Source organism: Pongo abelii, chromosome 3 (genome assembly GCF_028885655.2).
Source record: "Pongo abelii isolate AG06213 chromosome 3, NHGRI_mPonAbe1-v2.0_pri, whole genome shotgun sequence".
In the NCBI taxonomy this organism is placed as follows: Eukaryota; Metazoa; Chordata; class Mammalia; order Primates; family Hominidae; genus Pongo; species Pongo abelii.
Window position 1 is genome coordinate 38,671,245 of NC_071988.2, and position 13,378 is coordinate 38,684,622.

At 38.1% G+C, this 13,378-nt stretch overlaps 1 protein-coding gene across 10 annotated transcripts in view; it reads right to left on the reverse strand.

Moving 5' to 3' along the window:
- The window catches only part of RFC1 (replication factor C subunit 1), a 77,321-nt gene that overhangs the window by 29,930 nt on the left and 34,013 nt on the right, over positions 1-13,378 (reverse strand). For 2 of the 10 annotated variants that reach the window (XM_063723804.1, XM_063723803.1), the window contains exons 5-9: positions 8,481-8,713; positions 7,515-7,592; positions 4,307-4,384; positions 2,232-2,319; positions 1,327-1,604 (exon numbers count right to left, since the gene is read on the reverse strand). In XM_063723804.1, coding sequence (XP_063579874.1) covers positions 1,327-1,604; positions 2,232-2,319; positions 4,307-4,384; positions 7,515-7,592; positions 8,481-8,713 — 755 coding nt within the window. Of the gene's footprint in view, positions 1-1,326; positions 1,614-2,231; positions 2,320-4,306; positions 4,385-7,514; positions 7,593-8,480; positions 8,714-13,378 lie in introns of all 10 variants that reach the window. The other 8 variants (XM_024246122.3, XM_024246121.3, XM_063723807.1 and 5 more) reach the window with 5 other exon arrangements.

Consider the following 13,378-nt stretch of genomic DNA (forward strand, 5'->3'; position numbering starts at 1 on the left):
ATAATTTCAGTATCTCAACACTGTTACACAAGAATAAAAAAGAGTAAATTCAGGACTAAGCCAAATAACAATCATTTTAATACTAATAGCTAAGATGGCACTTATTAGGTCCCAGGCACTGCTCTAAGTGCTTTTACATATGAAGTCATTAGGTACTATTATTATTATTCCTATTTTACAAACAGCACCAAAGCACAGACAGGGGAAGTGAGCAAACCTGCTCAGAGGCCCAGAGCCTGAAACTGGCTCCAGAGCCTGTGTGTGGAGCCACTGTGCTACACTGCTTCAGAGGACCTGAGTTCAGGGCTGGCCCTGCCACTTACCAGGTGGATGATCTTAGGATAGTTAAACTCTTTCAGCCTATTTCCTCGTCTTTAAAAGTTGAATAATAAAAATAAATATCTCACAGGGTTGCTGTGAAAATTATATGAGCTACCACACGTAAAGTATTCGCACAGTATCTGACACACAGTAACAATAAATACGGGCTTACTTAGCTATATTAATACTCCATATCCTACAACAGCTTCTAAATAAGATATCTTAAAAATACTATACTTATGATCGTTAGAAATAAAACTTTAAAACAAACCCAGACTAACACATAGCCCCAAAATATATACAGCAGTCCCCCTTTATCCGAGGAGGGTATGTTCCAAGACCCCCCAGTAGGTGCCTGAAACCACAGACAGTACCAAACTCTATATATACTTACATGTACTGTTTTTTCTATCTAATAACCAAGCCGGCTACCAAGTGACTAATGGGTGGGTAGTGTATCCAGCATGGATATGCTGGACAAAGAGATGATTCACATCCTGGGTGAGATAAAGCAGGCTGGCCAGAGAGATTTCATCACGTTACTCAGAAGAGTACCCAATTTAAACCTTATCAATTGTTCATTCCTGGAATTTTCCATTTAATACTTTCAGACCATGATTAACCACAAGTAACTAAAACTTCAGAAGGCAAAACCATGGATAAGGGGGAATACTGTACTCCCTAGAAAGTTCCTACCAAGGCCAGGTGCAGTGGCTCACGCCTGTAATCCCAGCACTTTGGGAGGACAAGGTGGGCAGATCACCTGAGGTCGGGAGTTCAAGACCAGCCTGACCAACATGGAGAAACCCCATCTCTACTAAAAATACAAAATTAGCCGGGCGTGGTGGCACATGCCTGTAATCCCAGCTACTTGGGAGGCTGAGGCAGGTGAGCTGCTTGAACCCGGGAGGCGGAGGTTGCGGTGAGCTAAGATTGCGCCACTGCACTCTAACCTCAGCAATAAGAGCAAAACTCCATCTCAGAAAAGAAAAAAAAAGTTCTTACCTCTTTTTTAGCTGGAGAACTTTTCGTTTTCTTAGGAGTTTTTATCTCTCCTTTCAATTTAATAGCATTTTCTTTTCTTTTTGAGACCACAGGCTCTATTTCTTTATAAGAGCTCCCTTCTTTTCTTTTCATAATTGCCAGCTTAGAACTGGCCTTGGGAGAAGAGACTTCTCCTATTTTGTCAGTTGATGACTTGGAATGTTGCTGAGATTCTTTTGAACTTTCATATTTACTTTGCTTCCTAGGACTGTAGCTCTTTCTTTCATCTGAAAATTGTTCTGTTTTTATTAGGAAGAAAGAAAAGATTATGATTGTTGTTTTTGGAAAATGATAACCTATATCAACTTTTCTTTCATTTTTCAACTGAGTAATCTTAGCACAGAATATACCCTGAAGGCCCAAAGTCCTAAAGTGTCAAGACCATCTGTTTATAGTAAATCTATAAATACATTTACTTATAGGACTAAGATCATCTAGACTAGCAGATGATTTGCTATCGGAACCACTGAAGAATAAAACCTACAGGCAATAAGCAAGAGAGCTGAAGATGACCTGGCCAACTATGAGTCAACTCTTGAGACTACCTCTGACATGAAAAGCTCAAAACATCTAGGTTCTTCATCTTTATATATTGAAATCCACATATTGCACTATACTTGGAAATTAACAAGAAGCCAGGAGTTTTAATACAATTCTCACAGTAATCATAGAGCAGATGGGCATTCTGTACCAGCTAGCATCCAAAGAGCTTTTGAAGTTTCTAAGTTCAATATGCTCTAATAGTCCTATGAAATAATGTCTACCTAACAATACATAATTACTGAATAGAATACTTAAACAAGATTATCATGAATTTACTTCCATGAAGACAAGTGCTCCATCTTACTTTTTTCTGCTAGTATTACCTTTATGAGGATATTTATGTTTTTCTGCTTTACTTAAATTGGCTTGGACAGATGAAAACGTTTCTGCCTCTTCTGTGTCCTTTCGAGCCTAAACAAATTTTAAAAGTGTCAAATGTGACAAATAATAGAAAAACTATTACCATAAAATCTGCTGTTAAAATCCATTAAAATTTTAAGTTTAAGGGTCACCTTTCAACTAGCAGGACACTACAATAAACTGTCATTCATTCATCCACAAAATTTCCAAGGCAAATGAGGCATGTTTTATTACTTCATGTTACAAATGAGGAAGCAGATGAAAGGGTATAAAAATACATCTATAAAAACTATCCCTCTTCATCCCAACCTGTAAATCTGGAAGTAGAAGCCTTATTTCTCCTTTATCTCAACTCTCAAATTGTTAGTATCAAGCAGTTAAAAACTAAAATCTAAATTTAAAAGACTAAAATAAAAATTAACAAAAGAAAAGGAAAATGAGAGCACTTTCTCAAAAGAGAAAAAAATATATCCATTCTTTCCACTGCTCCTTCAAAACTCCATTTTATAAAAAGTTCACAAATTGAGGTGTGTGATACAGTCTTTTAAAGTAATTATAATTTGAGTGTCTTTAGATGAAGTAAGACTTTTCAAATGACAAAGTCTCTACCACTCCCTACTGTCTTAATACCTGTCTGTTTAGTCTTCGCTCCTGATGTATCTAGGTTTACAACTCTCTGCTTTAAAGAAAAGAAGTAAAATCTTTTGAAGTAGTCACATATTGATATTGACAATTATATTAACAGAATGTGATTCATCAGAAATAAAGCTAATCTCCAGGAGATAAATAAAAAAATAAAAATAAATAAAGTCTTGATGTTTTAAAGATTCCCCAAAATAAGGCTGAGGCAGGCAGATCACTTGAGCTTAGGAGTTCGAAAACAGCTTGGGCAACATGGCAAAACCCTATCTCTACAAAAAACACAAAATTATTAGCTGGGTGTAGTAACACACACCTGTAGTCCCAGCTACTTGGGGGGCTGTGGTGAAGGGATCAATCGAGCCCAAGAAGTCAAGGTTGCAGTGAGCTGAGATAGCACCACTGCACTCCAGCGTGAGTGACAAAGTGAGACCTCGCAAAAAAAAAAAAAAAGAAAGAAAAAGATTCCTCAAAATATACTCATTATTATATGAGACTCTCATAATATAGATCTTAAACTAATTAGAACTGACAAAACTGTGCTTCCTGAAAAGACAGTGATTAATATTGAAGTTATTAAACTTGTGTTCCAAAAGAATTTTTATGAGCATTATTTTCTAAACAAGTACATAAGAACTCCTATGATAAAGGAGTAAGGAAAAGGTAAACTGGGCACAGAAGCTCATGCTTCTAATCCCAACACTTTGGGAGGCTGAGGTGGGAGGATCGCTTGAGCCCATGAGTTCGAGGCTTCAGTGTGCTATGAACGTGCCAGTGTAATCCAGCCTGGGCAACAGAGTGAGACCTTGTCTCAAAAAAAAAAAAAAAAGAACTAAAAGGCCAGGCACGGTAGCTCACATCTATAACCCTAGCACTTTGAGAGGCTGAGGCAGGAGAATCGCTTGAACTCCGGAGTTCAAGACCAGCCTGGCCAACATAACAAAACCCCCTCTCTACAAAAATATACAAAAATTAGATAGGTGTGGTGGCACACGCCTCTAGTCTCAGCTACTCAGAAGGCTGAGGCAGGAGGATCACTTGAGCTCAGAAGGCAAAGGCTGCTCTGAGCCCAGATCATGCCACTGCACTTCAGCAGAGACCCTGTCTCTAAAATAAATAAAATAAATTAAATTAAAATAAAATAAAATATAAAATAAAAAAAGAATAAGGAAAAGACATAATTCTTTGTTTTGTGATCAAAGGTTCTGGTTTGTTTTGACGCCATCACCCTTCTTTTAGGAAGAATAAGTTTCTCAATGAGCTTCCCCAAAAACATTTTTATAAATCAAAATAATTTAACTTCTTTCTGGAAAAGTTATTCATGTTTTGGCTAGAGCCTAGAACATGCAAGTATGAACACTGATCTGTACTGTTTGCAAACAGCCCAACATTATGCCACCTTTTTGGTCTTGGGTTCTTCATCCAACATGGCTAATGTTCTGGCAAACTCTTCATCTTCATGCAACTGCCTCTCCAGCTGTAAAATGTGTCAGCAAAGTGAGTTGAGTTGCTCTTTTTCTTTTCGTAAATAAAAGTTTTAAATGTCTGATTCATATATTTAGAAGAAACTAGAAAAACATTTTCCAGAAAATAATTATGACATTTTCCCACTCAACATTAACAGTGAAGTATCACAGGTTTGTTTCACTAAGCTGAATCAGATTTTGGAACATACAGTTGTGGTTTTGCAGGGATGACAGATAAAGTGAGCATATTTTTAAAGTCATATTTCTTACTTATAAAACATGAGGTCTTACTTTTCTCTTAATGGTTCTTATGCAACACAGCTTTCTTATTTCTACTTATTGTCTAAAAAGACCTCTGAAAGGAATCTCAACCTAATAGGAAAACACAATCATCAGGGGAGCACAAAAATAGGGAATCTAAGAATTTAAAAAAATTATACAGTATTTTTTTGGCACATATAGTAAGCTATATACAAATGTAAAATCACTTTTACTATCAAACTGCTATTTTCAATTACTAATTCAAATGCATCTGTTCTCACTTTTGAAAATTTAAGTCATCATGTCAGGAGTTCTACTAACACGCTAATGTAACACAGGGACATTCTAGTTATCTCAGTTATTTCAAAATACTTTCACATTCAGCAAAATGGAGCTCTTCCAAAAGAGAATATATAGCAGTGGAGTATCTTTCTCATTATAAACCAAATGGCTGTATGCCCCCTGGTAAAATGGCCTTACGTGATATTCAATAAAAAACACCGTACATTATTCAAACAAAGAAAAGGACTTCAAAATCCACTCAATCTTTCAAAAGTGAAGAGAAAAAAAAAGTGAGGAAAAATTCTTACAGGGATAATTAGTAAAGACATCTTCAGTCACTAACACCTAAAAGTCCTTAATCAGATTAATAAATTACCCAAACAAGATTCTGAAAGAATGTGACAAAAATGGAAAAATAGGGGATTGTGATACAAAGTACCACACCTGGTTTGGAAAGGATTAGGTAACCCTCTAGTATTTGGATCAGATAAGGAGAAATCAGGTTCCTAAAAATTACTTCCTAGTTTGACCTAGGCTACTTGTGCTGCCTTGAGTCATGTGGATACTTGCTTGTAGTTTATGTAATTCAGTGTGATCAAATAAGATAGAAAAACATTTTGAAAACACAAACTAAACTGCCAAAGTAATAAAATATGAACAATCACAATATTGTTCTCTCACAATACTTATCAAGAGCCCATTTGTATGCCAGACACTAAGATAAGCACTGATGTAACAATGGTTGAGTGAGAGACATAAACAGTCCTGGTGAGGGGACCTTAGAGCCTATACTTGCTATTCTAATTAAATAGCAAGTATAATAAATGATAATAGTAGCTATGACAGAGTGTGACAGAGTATATCGGAGGGGTTTCTAATATAGTTGAGGTAGTCTGGGAAAGTGACACTTAAGCTAAGCAAGAAGAAGGGAGTTCAAACAGCCAGCAGCTAAGCCTGGAACCTCTGACAGAGATGAGCGCTCCTCCCTGAAATACTTTCTTTGGCTTCTGTAAGATATCAACCTCTCCTGATGTTCCTACTTCACTAGCCACTCTCTCCTCTCCTTTGCTGGATCACCCTCCTTTTCCTGACCTCTAAATGTTAACAGTGGCCCAGGGCTCAATCCTGAGACCTTTTTTCTTTTCTATTTGCATTATCTCCCCATGACCTCACCCAGTTACACAGGTTTAAATATTACTCAACTGGTAATGATTTCCAAATGTCCATCTTCAGTTTAGACTTCTCCCCTGAGTTCCTGACTCTTCTACCCAACCACCTACTCTGCCTTTCCATTTGGAAGTCTATTAGACATCTCGAACTTAACTTGTCCAAAAGATTTCTCTGTACCAAACCTGTTCTGCTTCCTGTGTTCCAGCCTTAGTAAATCGTATCACCATTCACCCAGTGGTTAAGGCCATAACTGAATATTATTTTCCGAGAGACAAGGTATTGCTCTGTCACCCAGGCTGGAGTGCAGTGGCACAATCACAGCTCATTGCAGCCTGAACCTCCCAGGCTCAAGCAATCCTCCCACCTCTGCCTCCCAAGTATCTGGGACCACAGGTGTGCACCACCATGCCCAGTTGATTTTTGTATTTTTGGTAGAGATGGGATTTCCCTATGTTACCCAGACTGGTCTCAAACTCCCAGACTCAAGTGATCCTCCCACCTCGGCCTCCCAAAGTGCTGGGATTACAGGCATGAGCCACCACACCCAGCCTCATCTGTGAATCTTCTTCCCTCACACCTTACATCCAATCTGTCAAAAACAACTTGTACCTTTCAAGGCACATTCAGATTATGCCCACTTCTCACTGTCTCTTCCTATTACAAGCTGACATCTCTCACCTACCATTCAGTCTGCAAACTGATCTGCTTTTGATCTTGCCCCCACCATGAACTATTAACATCATCGAAGCCAAAGTAATTTTCTTTTAAGATCCATCAAGTCATGTCACTTTTCTATTCAAAACTCCAATGGGGCTGGGTGTGGTGGCTCACACCTGTAATCCCAACAATTTGGGAGGCCAAGGTCAAGACCAGCCTGGCCAACATGGTGAAACCCCGTCTCTACTAAAAATACATAAATTAGCCAGGCGTAGTGGTGGGCGCCCGTAGTCTCAGTTACTGGGGCAGGTGAGGCAGGAGAATCACTTGATTCCCAGGAGGTGGAGGTTGCAATTAGCCAGATTACGCCACTGCACTCCAGCCTGGGCAACAAAGTGAGACTCTGTCTCAAAAATAAAAATAAAAACTCCAATGGTTTCCCATTTGGAAGAAACTAAATTCCAAAGTCCTTGTCATTAACATCCTTTTTGTAGGTATCAAAGACCTATCATGACCTACAGGATTTGCTGCTAGCCATTTCTTCAAAATCATCTGACAGCACTTGATCAATCTTCTCTAAAAACAAATCTTTCAGTAAATAATTCTCCCCTGGTCTCATCATTTATCTTGTATAGAAATTTAGATTTTCATTTATTAGATTTTAACTTATTTTACATGTAACTTCCAATGAGGCGCAATTCAAAACCTGGCTGGACTAAATAGCTAGTCACAATATCAAGTTACTAATGATTCTAAGCAAAATGCCAATACCTCCGCATCTTCATCAAGCTGTAATTGCTTGGCGATGGCTTCATCATTTAATGCAGACTCATTTGTATTTTGTGAAAGCTATATTTCAAAGAAAATCAAGCAAAATCAGCATAAACCTTCAGTTAAAAATAAGGCAACTTTTTCTTGACTGTTGCTGATTAAATACACCAATGAGAGATAAGTGTATCAGTAACAGCTGCAATGTACACCAGCCAGAAAGTCAAATTTATGGCTACTCCCTGACCATATCCAATCCCTAATAAATATCCTATAGACAGACCTGTCTCACTTAGTTCTATTGATATGTTCAAGAGAAATACCAAAAATAAAAATAAAAATAAAAAAACCCAATCCTGTAGATTAATGTCTTGGCTTGACAAGTAGCCCAGAACACTGGCAAACCAATATGCGAGAATGATTACATTGTTCTATGGAGGAAGTGATAGAATCAACAAACACACACTATGGGGCAGGCTTTCTTTAACTCAGGGAACTACTTTCACCATAATTTATCTGGTATGTCTGTTTCCTAAATGGCCAGAAACAGATGAATCCAATAGCTGCCAAAGTAGAGAAGGTCACAAGTGTAGCATAGGTATGCTCTATTTATAAGGAATCTATTTGTTATCTCATTTGGAAACAAATTTATCGCTAATATTGACTGGTTGAGGTCAATAGTAAAATGAGTTTGCATTCTGAGAACTCAATTTAAATTCAAATAATTACCATTTTTTCTTATGGCTTAAATGATCTTTTCCCGCTTTCAAGAATTAAAAAATTAAATATGTAACATTCTAACTTCCTCCTCCTTTAAAATGAGGGCAATACATTTTATCCATAATCATAGGAAAATTATTTTAATTATTAAAACATGTTGCCTATTTACTACATCCTAGTTTCTCTGTTATTAATATTAGTGAATGGGTATAAATCCTGAGCATACTTGCTTATATGTAGAACACTTACCTCTTTTCTTTTGCTTGCCACCATCTTCTTATTAGATCTTTGGACACTTCCAGTTCCAAAATAATCAAGTACTGATGTGGGTGTAAGTTTTATTGGTGATAAAGGCTTATTCTTGGTCTTAGTGTTTTCTTCATTCTTTTTCATGTTTGATGTTCCAAGATGACTATTTGTAGATCTTCCATTCTCTTTTGATTTAGAGGCCGCCTTCTTACACATAAAGTCATCTTCTTCATCTTAAATGAAATGTAACCAAGTATTTTTTATAAAACATCAATTCAGTTATACAAAGCAAACACTTCTACCAGCTTTATAAAAAGTATTCAAGAGGCTAGACGTGGTGGCTCATGCTTGTAATCCCAGCACTTTGGGAGACCAAGATAGGAGGATCATTTGCGCTCAGGAGTTCGAGACCAGCCTGGGCAACATCATGAAACTCCGTCTCTACAAAAAAATTAACAAAAAATTAGCCAGGCATGGTGGTACACACCTGTAGTCCCAGCTACTAGGGAGGCTGAGGCAAGAGGATATAAACCCAGGAGGTTGAGGCTACAGTTAGCTGTGATTGCACCACTGCACTCCAGTCTGAACAACAAAGACCCTGTCTCAAAAACAAAATAAATATCCAAGAACTTGGAGATGCTAATAACTTTTTTTCCTCCTATCTCCTAAATTCAACCACCATCCCCACATTTACCAGTGCCAGGCCTGTAATACACTATATCCCCCAGTTACTACCAAGAGTACACAAATATTTACTGAGCACCCATTATGTACCGGGAACTTAAGATACAGCAGTGAATAAAAAAGACAAAATCTCTGCCCTCATGGAACTTAAAGTCTAGAAGAGGAAACAGATATACAAATAAACAAATATACACTGTCAAGTTAAATGTTCTATGAATAAAAAGTAAAACAGGGTGAAAGAATTAAAGAGTGATGAAGGGTATTCTTTGAGATAAGGTAGTGAGGGAATGCCTCTTTGATAAACAACATTTTAACGGAGGCCTGAAATGAAGATATCTCAGGCAAGAATATTTGGGCAATTAAAACTACAAATGGAAAAGCCGAGACGGACGCGTGCCTGGAGTTCAATGTGGCTGCAGCACAATGCGGAGGTGTGCCAGAAGAGTTCGGGTGAAAGAGGTAGGGGCCAAATCCTGGAGGACTTTCTAGGCGATAGGAATAATTTTAGTCTTTATTATAGAACGGGAATCCACTGGAGAATTTTGAGAATAGTTTGTGACCCAACTTAAGGCCTGTCCTTTGGAAAACACACTGCAGAGCAGGGAAAGTGAATGCAGGGAGACCACTTAGAAAGCTACTGCAGTTCCAGATGAGATGTGGAAGGCTTGGACTGTGGTGGTATTTGCAGAGGTAGTAAGTTGTCAGGTTCTAGCTATATATTGCAGGTGAACCATCTACTGATATCTAACCATTCATTTAAGACCATAAATTCTTTGTTACATTTTATTTTTCTAAAAAGTTTCCACAAAACATCTGGCTTTAAATGTCTTTTTAAGCATTCATGATAATGTTTAGATAATTAGGAGCTCCAAAAATGTACCTCAAAAGGGCCTCAATAAATTTGTTTGCTTCAGTGACTCACACACACACACACACACAAAAAAAAGCTTTTCAATTTGGCCTATAAACAAAAGAAATCCAGTAAAAATGAAAATCTAAGAGACAAACATGAGGTCAGGCACGGTAGCACACACCTGTCATCCCAGTACTTTGGGAGGCTGAGGCGGAGGATTGCTTGAGCCCAGGAATTCAAGATCAGCCTGGGCAACATAATGAGACTCCATCTCTACCAAAAATAATTAGCTGGGGAGGCAGGCGGATCACTTCAGGTCAGGAGTTCTAGACCAGCCTGGTCAACATGGTGAAACTCCATCTCTACTAAAATTACAAAACAGCCGGGCGTAGCGGTGCGCTCCTGTAGTCCCAGCTACGCCGGAGGCAGAGGCAGAGGGTGCAGTGAGCTGAAATTGTGCCTCTGTACTCCAGCCTGGGAGACAGAGCAAGACTCTGTCTCAAAAAAAAAAAAAAGAAAAAGAAAAATTAAGCTGGGCATGGTGGTGCAGGCCTGTAGCCCCAGCTACTCAGGAGACTAAGGTAGTAGGAGGATCGTTTGAGCCCAAGAAATGGAGGCTGCAGTAAGCCTTGGTTGTACCACTGCACTCCAACTTGTCTCTAAAAAAAACTTTTTTAATACAGTTGAAAATAGGCCAGGTGCAGTGGCTCACACCTGTAATCCCAGCACTCTGGGAGGCCGAGATGAACGGATCATTTGAGGTCAGGAGTTCAAGACCAGCTTGGCCAACATGTTGAGAGCCCATCTCTACCAAACACACAAAAATTAGCCGGGCGTGGTGGAGTGTGCCTGTAATCTCAGCTACTTGGGCAGTTGAGGCAGGAGAATCACTTGAACTGGGAGGCGGAGGTTACAGTGAGCTGAGATTGCACCACTGCACTCCAGCCTGGGCGACAGAGACTCCCTCTCAAAAAAAAAAAAAAAATTTTAAATAAAAGACAACCGTGAAGACTAGGTCATGGTGGGGATGGGGGGGGTGTTCACTGTATCAATTTGGTATGCAAAGCCACATATGAGTGGCTCCTATGTCCTCTCAACTGCTCCCTCATTCAACTACAAACATTTGCTAAAGGCCTTACGTCCCAAGCACTGTGTTATCCTTAGGTGGCTGCCATTTCAAACATGAAAGTATCTAATGATATGTAAAAATCAAAAGGATTTAGCCTTACCTTCTAATTATTATATTTATATTAAAATGAAACTATAAATTTTGCAATACATGACTCTTACAGGTTTCTGATTACTAAATGTAAAAAGTAACCCGCTATTTAAAGCAAGCATGTAGCAGAAATCTCTGAGGATGCCAGTGCCCTTCACTACAAGCACATTTTCTCTAATAATTTACAGCTCACCCCACCCTCCAAGGGCCTCCAAAAACCACAGATACATCCATTAGATGGCTCCACACTCTTGACCACAATCAGCTAGACCAGAAGTGAGCACTTGAGCAAGGTGGGGCCAACTTTATCCTTGATTTGCTCAACCAGTATGTACAAACCAAGGTGCAAAAGGTTTATTTCTACATTCAGTGAGATAAGTTAGCAGGCTCCTAATAAATTTCCCCATTTTGCTTACACTAAAGTGTTTGCAACCGAAAGAGTTAAATTAAAACATACTTGTTTCACTTCTCTTCAACTATAGTCAATCTACCGTCAAGCTTTAATTAAAAATTTATCCATAACTCTTTCTAAAGCACATCCAAGGCCTGATACAATTAACAGATTTCAGTTCAACCATGTTACAAAGAGTCAACAGACTAGGTTCAGTCATTCATTATATATATATATATATATATATATATATATATATATATATATATATATCTGTTCTCCCTACCTAACTACTGGTTCTTCTCTGCCTCTTTGTCAGACAGGAAAAAGGCTTTGCAAAAGGCTAGGTAACATCACCATTCCATTTATAATAGCCACGTGGATCACCCATAATAGTCCTAGTAACTAACCATTGAGAATATAATCTCAAAGTCCTTTCCTTTTCTCTAAAATAATAACACAAGGATCATGGTATTATAGAAACTCAAATTTTTTAATACTTGACAGCTGACCAGTTATACCCAGTATATGTTAAATTTCTTATCTTATTAAATTTTATAATGTCTATTTGCTTTAAGTTCAACAATTGTACTTCTGGGCAAGAGGGAGTCCCTTAATGGAGAAAGAACAAACTTAAATTGTCTCTGAAATGATGGTGCTCTACTAGTTTCCCACCACCTTAAAAATGCCAAAAATACTAACATTCCATTTCCACTACACCTAGCCATGCTTATAAGCAGTATGACAGAAAACCCCATAGCTGAGTGGGTGAGATCAACTACTATGGAGAGCAGATTGTAACAGGGCAAGAAAAGCAGAAGACAGAAAGTAAATGACCATGTAGGCAAAGATGGCCTCAACAACCATAACAATGGGAGTACAAACAGAGAGACGTGAGTATTGTTTATAATATGGGAAAACAACCTAAATATCTATTAATATGTATATTTAACCATGTAACAAAATCTCTACAGCAATAAAAATTATAACAAATATCTATATTTGCTCATAGAAATATATTCATATGTTTATTAGGTGGCAAAAGCAGATGACATAACAGTATGTTTAATGACACTGTTTATCTATAGATATATATATAACTTTAAAATTCACATTCTAAAATCTGAAAAGAATCAATAAAACATTAACAATTTTTATCTCTGATTAGGGAAATGTGGGTAATTTTCATGTATTTTTTCACACCCTTTGATATGGCTTGGCTGTGCCCTTAACCCAAATCTCGTCCTGAATTCCCACGTTATGGGAGGGATCCAGGGAAAGGTGAATGAATCATGCGGACGGGTCTTTCCTGCGCTGTTCTCGTGATAGTGAATAATTCTCACGAGATCTGATGGTTCTATAAAGGGGAGTTTCCCTGCACAAGCTCTCTTCTCTTGTCTGCCCGCACTTGAGACGTGCCTTTCACCTTCCACCATGATTGTGAGGTCCCCAGCCATGTGGAACTGTAAGTTCAATAAACCTCTTTCTTTTATAAATTGCCCAGTCTTGGGTATGTCTTTATTAGCAGCATGAAATCGGACTAATACACTCTTTTCTCTGTCTAATGTTTTACAACAAATTGACTACATCCTAGAACTCTCTGACCCCTTAGCTTTCAGAGTCAGTGCTTTAGTTTCTACCTCCTCTCCACTCTTCTTTGCTTACTTCTGTTCACTATTTATCAGCATCTCTGCTATTCTGTTGCTGGCTTCACAGACTTCATGGTATCTTTTTATTTACTATTAATAAGT